An 8,741-nucleotide genomic window follows, 5' to 3' on the forward strand; every position below is an offset into this window, starting at 1 on the left:
TCAAGGTACTGAGCACCTTGTTGGCCATAGCCGTAGGCTGCCACCTGGCTGCCATACATTTGCTGGGGATATAAATAAGCCATCTGACCTACTTGCATTGGCTGAGGAACCATCCCCATATAAGGACCTCCTTGGATGGGCTGAGGTGGTAAGTCCTACCATTTGGTTTATCGGAACAACCTGGCTATTCAGCAATGGCATGTGGCCACCTGCGACTGGTTGCAAGTGCATGCCCATCGCTTGCTCATTCCCCATTGGATAAGGTGCCTGGAGATGCAATCCACTCAGTGCAGGTTGTGCATGCAGGACGACCACCTGCGAACCTTGCATTGGTTGGGGGTACTGGGTGCCCATCACCTGACCATTTTCCACTGACAGAGCTTCCCAAGGGGGTGGTGGTAGCGAATCACTAGTTTGAGCACCTGCGAAACACCACAAAACTGTAGGCTCAACAGATTGTAAGATTGTTTGTTAGGAGTTCAGCTATGTCCACAAAGAAGAGGTCAACGCTCGCCAAAAGGACTTAAGTCTCATAGCAACTCGGTAATCTGGAAAAGAATACCAAGCATGCCCCTAGTAAATGCCAAATAAGGTTGTACAGTACAAGCCAACTGACAAAATACGCATCACCAAGAAAGTAATGTCAGGTACTGATGAAGAAGCAGAAGTGCACCATAGACAGGAGAGGGAGGCTGTTGCTGCTGCGCAATATGGCCATTCCAAACAGGGACAGAGCTTTGAGAATAAGGTGATTGATCATGCTTGTTTGATCCCATGTTTGGCATGTTGCCATTAGCATAAACCCCAAGTTGTGGAGCTTGCAGATTCTGCTGCTGTTGGAATTGAGGAGTAGAAGGATTGCTTTGTGTAGTTGGATAGCCACTCTGGGTATGGATAGTATTGGGCTTGTTGTTACTGTCCGAAAACACATAAAAAGAACAAGTGCATTCTGCTGTGACTGAGATGCAGTTGACTGTGGGTGTCCAACAGGCACTAGTGCTAGTGAAGTCTCTGGCTTAGGAGAGCTGTAGTCCTCTCCACTGAGAAGGTCCGTTTTTGGATCAAGTTTAGCTGGACCCTGTACCGGCACTTGATGTTGATCTGCAGAAAATCCCACTTCTTATAGCTCAATTGGCCAGAAACTGGTGTTCAATAGTTAAAAATTTCAATCAAGATCATCACCGATCCTCTAATAGTAAATTACTGGTACTTTTAGGTAAAATGCACATATGTACATGATTTTCAGTTTTACTTCCCTCTCCTGGGTGTTTGCTGAACTTGGAACTTATTTTGTATCTTATTAGTCTATTAAGGATATAACATGCCAATTATCAATAAGTGATTATATAGTATCACATCCACAAGAACAAGTATAATATTCATATTAACTTTCATAAGATAGCACAAAAAATATAACAAAATTCAATTATTAAATATAATATTTATACAAAGTCTGTAATTTAAATGGTCTTATTCTACCACGTAAATCTTTTCCATTAGAATAGCATTTGCATGAAGTCGTGATAACTTCATTTTACATTCTATAATAGTAAATCCGAATTCTTATGTATACTCATGCTTATCCTGTATCAAATAAATTTCTTTCTGTATAACACTAACAGAACCGATCTTTGTGTAAATCTCAAGTAATAAGTGGAGAGAGACAGCAGGTGTTTAACCCAAAAAAATGGCTGCTCTCCTGTCAATCTAGACTAGCTTTTAAGTATGATCCTAGCGATCCTATGAGCAAATTGGGAGACATAGAAACACTTGGAACTCAAGAACTGAATGCATAATGTTGGACAGCAATCTCCCAAAGTTTAATCAGCCTTTTTAGACACAAAGTTTCAAGAGCAAATATTTGAGATCTTAGATCAATTTAAGCCACAAGATAAATGTTTAGTGCAGCATACTTCAATCATTTTGTACTTGCATGTATATAATGAGCACATGTACAAGATGCATTGGTACATTTCTCCCTTTCTCTCCTTTCTTCTTCTCTCAAGACCTAAATCACATCAATAGTACTACTAAGGATCTGCCTGGTAAAGCTGTGGGCCTGTGTCTGCATTGTAGCACATGTGGTGGTTGTGCTGTGAAGCACTGTAACTTCTATGTTTGGAATATATCCTTTACAGCTGCAACACCTCAAAAATGGGCAAGGCAGTTTTCTTGAAACTGTTATAACTGCTGCAATTTTGAGGGCACTACAGCAGTAAAGAATTTGACAAACAGCCCATAAAAGCTGCAACCACACCTTTTTCACACCCAAATCTGCTGTGAAAAAAGTTGCACCAGACAAGGTCTTGACAACTGGAGGATCAAAAGACAGATGATAAATTTCCACTACGTTTGTTTTGCGGAAAATAAATGATTTGGAAAACATTTTCACCAATAGCTTGTTTTGCTTAAAATAATTAGTCAACAGAAAATGTTCTCATTGTCGACAACAATTTGTGTCTAAACATTTTCGTGGACGATGAAAATATTTTTCATTCGTTCCTTTCTGTAAGCAATATAAATGGTCATTTTCAGCAAAAAGTTTCCAAACCAGTCATTTTTCATGAAACAAACAGAGCCTCAATGTATAAATATCCACCAAGTTTTACCAAACAGCAGAAAATTAGCGAAAAATATCCATATCAACTTATCATAAGAGTAGCACTGCTCAGTTCACAGACTTCAGCTGAACTTCATAATTTGCCACAGAACAAGTATTTGGGGTTTATATATTGCAATCATGACTAATGAACCAGTTACCTTTCATCAGGCTTTGTGCTGTTATCTACAATATCAAGTAGAGGACCTTTGACATCCGTGATGGTGCCAGAAGGTCCCGGCGGGGTTTTCTCAGCCTGAACTGAACTTCCAGAAGCAATGACTTCATGCTTGGCAAGTACACGCTGCAAGTCATCATTCAAAGCTAATCCTTGACGTAGAAGTGATTCATCCCTGGATTACAAGATCAAATTGGAACTAATAAGCCATCCTTCTTATGAGATTTAGCATGTGCATTTCTGATGACTACTAGGAAGAAGTTCCACACCTATGAGTTATGGAATTACCCTGGGGAGACAGAAAGAGAGAGAGAGGTGGAGATATAAACTCACTTCAACCGAACCCGACATAAAGAAAATAATGTTAACTACGAACCTCCTTCAAGTTTAGCAACCCCCAAGGGAATTTTTCTTTTAAATTTCATTCAAATTCAGGAAGATCAACTGTTGATAGTCTCTGCAATTGTGCTTTATTTATAATTCTCATCTTCGTAGCTGCACCAAAATTCATTCTTTCACTGGCTGTGAATAATTCCTGTCAGATGAGTGAGAGCTTCTTTTATTTAATCTTTTATTTCCTCCCATGAGTAATCAGACATGATATCTCACAGTTAGCCTTTCAAGGAGCCTAATTCCCATCAAAGATGGTTCCAAGAGCTCAGTGGCAACATGAGCAAGAGAGCTGCCTAGAGAGAAATAAAAGGAAACGAGAGGTTTGCCTCACCACACATGGTCGAGCAGAGTGAAGAGTTGTATTAAGGACAGCAGTAGAAGAACATGACCGACACAACAGTGGATTCATGCAGAGCAGGCAGTCCTGCCCAGGGGCCCCACATTCTCATCTGAAAGATTACCTCAGGAATCTCTTCTAATACACTACGACCATTACAAGCAGGACCAGGACATTAGGAAAAAATAACCATCAACTGTTACATTGAACAAGTACAAGCATTTGTTCTTTATTACCATTCTCTATCACTTCATTGTTGAAATTATCTCTTTTATGCCATACAATATATTGGCCCACCAGAAGGCAATCAACAGACCCCGAGAATGCTTGACTGCATGAATGATTAAGATGAATAGCTCTCAAGGTTCTTAACAGATAGAGTTTGAGTTGAAATCAAAGCATCATATCATACCTAATTCATCTAATCCCCAGAATCTCATGTGTAATTGACAGAACGACAGAATGTGTTTATGTGAATACTCAATCGAGGCAAAGACATCCAACTATTATCACTTGTCGCAGCACTACTGTCCTATATATCGATCCAACAAACTGACCATTGGAAATAAAGATTTGAGATGAAGTATCATTTGAGATGAAGTATTGTTTGAGATAGGATTAGGAAACAAAATGTGGAAAAGGAGCATGAAAGATTCCCACTGAAATCTCACGCTCTCTCTCAATACTTGTCAAACGATTACAAAGGTCTCACAACCCTTGTTATTTCCAGAAAAGTTCAATCAAAGACACTCTTGCACCTCGTTCTAAAAGCAGCCTATCAAGAATCCCCGCAAGATGTCAAGGGCACTCCTCTTTGGCACTGATACAACTAGTCTATGTCAATATCAAGGAGGATGGAGTATGATTGTTCTCATATGAACTACACTATAAAGTTTTGCTCTTTTCCTGTAACCAGGTGGTATAGAGGGAATTTCATTTTTCTCTTTTTGGCTGAGGGGAGGAAATATTACTCCATAAAGTGCAATGGCTTCTTGTTCTTGTTGTTATGGTATTCACAAGGTGGGAAAGTGGAGGAAACCCCGAATCAAGATTTTTATACCAAGAAAGGTGACTCTACCAACTTTTGGCTCTTGGCCCTGACTCTGCATAGTTTAAATGTAAGTGAGACAACATTCAACTAGATATTATTAAGGAAGCGACACTGCCACATTTTATCATGAAACAGTGAACATGCAAGCATACGAGTATGCACTCCTTGCAAGAGGTGCAAGCAACAAATATTAAACACCAGGTCACTTAGATAATAGGCGTTACAAAGAATTTAGGTAAGGAAATTTCTGGTTGAGGTTTATGTACTAATGAAAGAATAATGAGTTTTTAGATACAGATGTTATATCTTTTTTTTTTAAAAAAACTCATTGATACCTGAATTGCAATTTAGTGGGCTGTCAGGCTCAGGGTGGGCCATGAGAGCTATTATAGCCCTGCAAACAGACTGAAGTGTCCAGGCAGGACTCCATGCATTCTTCAGAATATCAAGGCATATCTCCCCTGTCTGTATAAAATTAAAATGTCTATCAATTAGTCAAACAAACACTCACAGCATCTCATACTTCTGCATCAGGTATCTCTGTTGACTTTCCCAAGCTAGTAGTTATCAGAAAATCTATTCATGTAGAGATTCTCTGGAAACAGAATTTGGAAAAAAAAGGATCAAGACTGTTTCCTGACAAGGTGTCAAAGAAGTCTCCAATTCTCAGCTTCTGCACCTCTATCTATTTTTCAAGTGTCAAATAAAACAAAACCCTAAAACTAGCAACTCTTTCAAGTTTCTGATTCTGAACATAATAAGTATTGACAAGAAGAAACATTGATTGCCAAACAACACAGTAAATCAGTTCACCCTTCAACCTATTAGTATGCACTGCAACTAGTTCCAACTAAGTTATCATCAATAAGCATTCCTATACAAAAAAATTATACCTTGAAGTGCACATTGGGGTGAAATATCTTAGACAGGAAACGAACTTGAGGTGGCTGCAGTGGATACTGCTCAGGTATAGCAAATGCGAGCTGGAAAACACCACCCTCAAAAGGAGTCTCCGATGGTCCCTAATGAAAGAGAGAATCACCATATCTTTTATATGAGCAACAGCACCATTTCCTCGGCAATTAACCCCATCAGCCATTCAATCTCACCTTGATAAGAGCAGTCCACTTAAATATGTTCGAGTCATCGCAAACCAACTGAATGTCCGGATCAGCTCCCTTCTCTCACTGCACCTCTTTGTATTCCTTGAACAGCCTCGCCTTAGATGTCTGCAAATACAAGCACATGTCGACATTAGGATCCACAACCAACCTGGGGTCATAAAGAAAAAAACAGAAAGCAATTCCTCCACGTATATAATAGCAGGAGATCAAATCTGCTGCTTCATGAGATAACCGGCATCGCAAAATGACTTACTCAGTACATAAATATGATAACCTAGTGTAAATTTCGCCATAAGAAATTTTTTTTTTTCAAGAATGATCACATTCTGGGTGCATAATTTTGAAAACAATAGACTTCACTCCCCATCGTGTGTAAACAGCGGAACAAAGAGCCGGTAGCCGTAGGTAATCAGTAATACCTGCATTTCAATATATCCTACCGAATTAAGTCTGCTACAGGAAATCTGATTTCCACCAAATTCAACTGAAAAATTGAACAGTGAACCAATATATCAAAAAGCTCAAAGAAAAAAGAAAATCATTCCTTATGCTGTCTAACATTTGGGTATATATCTTGTGCATTCTCGCCATTCCCAAATCACTTCCCTCTCATATCTGGGCAAATTACTCAAGAATCAAGCACGAAACTGTACCGCGAGCACAGACCCGCCGACCAACATAACGAAAGCACTCAAAGCCAATCTTTCAAGCATACCCAGCGAACATTTGGGTATATAATTCGTGCATTCTCACCACTCCTAAATCACTCCCCTCTCATATCCGGGCAAATTTCTCAAGAATCAAGCACGAAAATGTACCGCGAGCACAGACTCACCTACCACCGCAACGAAAGCAATCAAAGCCAATCTTTTAAGCATACCCAGATGAAAAATTTGTTGCTTTTGATCAAATATCGATCGAACGATTTCTGGGTATCGAAGAACCGAACCAAGAACGAACAATTCGCAGTCAACAAAGAAATCGGAAAGCTCGTGATCGAAGAGAATATACCTCGTCTTCGACAAATTACGATTGAAGTCGAAGGGGCTTCTAGCTCGGTACGAGGTCGATGGTGGCAAAGCGATTCCGCAAGACGATACACGCGAACTCGAATGACGACTAAGAATCAGAAATGGACTCCCATCTGAAGCTTTTGGTCTCGTGTCCTTCTTGAGTTTTTTAATCATATGGCTTTTTCCCAAAAATAAAAATAAAAATAAAAATTAGTGGATGATAAATTTATTGTCACTGTACCAATTTAGGATTTTTAATAATCAAAAAAATTATTTAGAATAAATTTGTCATAAATATATCAATTTAGAGTTTTTTGTAGTATTAATCTTTTTTTTTTTTTGTATTGGTATACAATTCTTATTAGTATGGATAAAATAGATTACTCCAACGACAAAAACAAAACCAAAACCAACATAATCCTCTATTCTTGAGATGACTACTAATGTAAAACTCAAGAAGGAGCTGAATTTTAAAAGAATTATAACATCTCATAAAAGGGAGAAAATTAGCTTTTGCAAAAGAAACATAGTTATATAGATGCAGTAGTTTATATATATATGGATAATAAAAAAGGTAAAGAGATGGATGATATTGTAAGATAAATTTATAGTGTTCCGGCCTTCCACTTACAGACACAACCATCTATTACAACACTGTAATCCCCCCACTTGCAAAATTACAAGAAATACAGCCTTCACAGAACAATTAAAAAAAAAAAGAAGATTTTTTGCATTAGTGAAAGCCGTACTTCAGTAATTTCCCACATTTTTTTTTGGAAAACTATCTATTCGTTTTTGGAAAACTTCAGTAATTTCAACTGAAACAAATATCTATACTTCAGTAATTTCCCATTCATTAAGATGATTATCCTAAAAGGATTATTTAATCGCTTTTTAATAAACACGAATAGTATATAAAGAGACCAAGGTGTAAGAATATATAAAAATGACATATCAAACGTGTGTGTTCTTACATTAAATTTTCATACCGGACCTGTTTTTGTAAGAATAGGAATGATAGCTGTTGTTTCCGCTCATTTAATTTCAGCTATGGTCATGAACCAGGGCCATGGACGTCGCAACCTGCGTTGATTCACTGCGACGGAGATCTGCGATCACATGAGGCTGGCGAACTTCATAGTCATGGCCGTGGGAGGTCTGCTCCGTCGATTCACGAAGCCATTTTTTGGCATTGACTGGGGCCTGAAGAAGCAATCCGCAATCCAGATTGAACCGCACCCGCAATTGGAATGAACGGAGGCCGATATAACGTGGAGCACCACCGCTGCCAAAAGCATCGGTCCAGCATCGGCCCACCATTAGCGTCCTAGTCCTGCGTGGGCAGGCATGTTTCTTCAATTTTCATTTTGGCACAATCTATGCTGAGGCGAGGATGGGAGTATGTTTGGGCTGGAATGCCTCCATTCCTTATGTCCAATGAATGTGAGGGGTTATGGGAATCTCACCAATACCAGCCCAGGCATTCCTTAAAACATTAGCTATGCAGCTTGACTCGAGCATTCCTCCTCCGACAAAATCCTTCCATTCAAAACCATCTCAGCATCCTTATCATCAACTTGCTCCAAGTCCAATTTGATCCCCCCAGAAGATCGTCTGGCAGAGATGCTTGGGATGTTAAATGGAACCTCTGCAGCCATCCTGTAAGGAGAAAAAAGAAATGGGTCAGCAGAGAATCGACTCAGAAAGGTCGTCGAACGGTTGTTAGGGGCAATGTGTAGTGATAGGAAAACTAACGGGATGAAACAATGGCGAGGGGACTAGTCAACTAAAATAGAAAGCACATGGAAATGACTCATGATAATATAGAGAGCCCGTTTGAGGAGTATGGATAATCGAGAAGCTCTCACGGAGGAGAGAAATACTTATCTATGTATGCCTTCCTGAAAAGAAATTGGATCTCATTTTTGGAGCATAAACGCTAGAAAGCTCACGTATGAAGATAATTAAAAAAAGGGTTTTCGTAATTTCTAGCTTACAAAAGCTCGGTTAGTAAATATCTCTCGATTTTAATTGCGTAAATGTACT

At 39.1% G+C, this 8,741-nt stretch overlaps 1 protein-coding gene and 1 pseudogene across 1 annotated transcript; both read right to left on the reverse strand.

Moving 5' to 3' along the window:
* Positions 1-1,015, reverse strand: LOC104429197 (TOM1-like protein 8). The gene is made up of 2 exons (XM_010042091.3): positions 674-1,015; positions 1-422 (listed from the first exon to the last, which is right to left on the reverse strand). The coding sequence occupies exons 1-2, from the start codon at positions 783-785 to the stop codon at positions 1-3; spliced, it is 534 nt and encodes a 177-aa protein (XP_010040393.2). The 5' UTR covers positions 786-1,015.
* LOC104439294 lies at positions 1,015-6,875 on the reverse strand (annotated as a pseudogene).
* Positions 6,876-8,741: the final 1,866 nt, after the last annotated feature.

The sequence above is a fragment of the Eucalyptus grandis genome, chromosome 3, assembly GCF_016545825.1.
Source record: "Eucalyptus grandis isolate ANBG69807.140 chromosome 3, ASM1654582v1, whole genome shotgun sequence".
NCBI lineage: Eukaryota > Viridiplantae > Streptophyta > Magnoliopsida > Myrtales > Myrtaceae > Eucalyptus > Eucalyptus grandis.

Coding starts and splice junctions, on each gene's coding strand:
- LOC104429197 (XM_010042091.3), bottom strand. CDS start 785: ATGCCAAACATGGGATCAAACAAGCATGATCAATCACCTTATTCTCAA. Junction 423..673: donor GCCTCCCTCTCCTGTCTATG/GTGCACTTCTGC, acceptor GGTGTTTCGCAG/GTGCTCAAACTAGTGATTCG.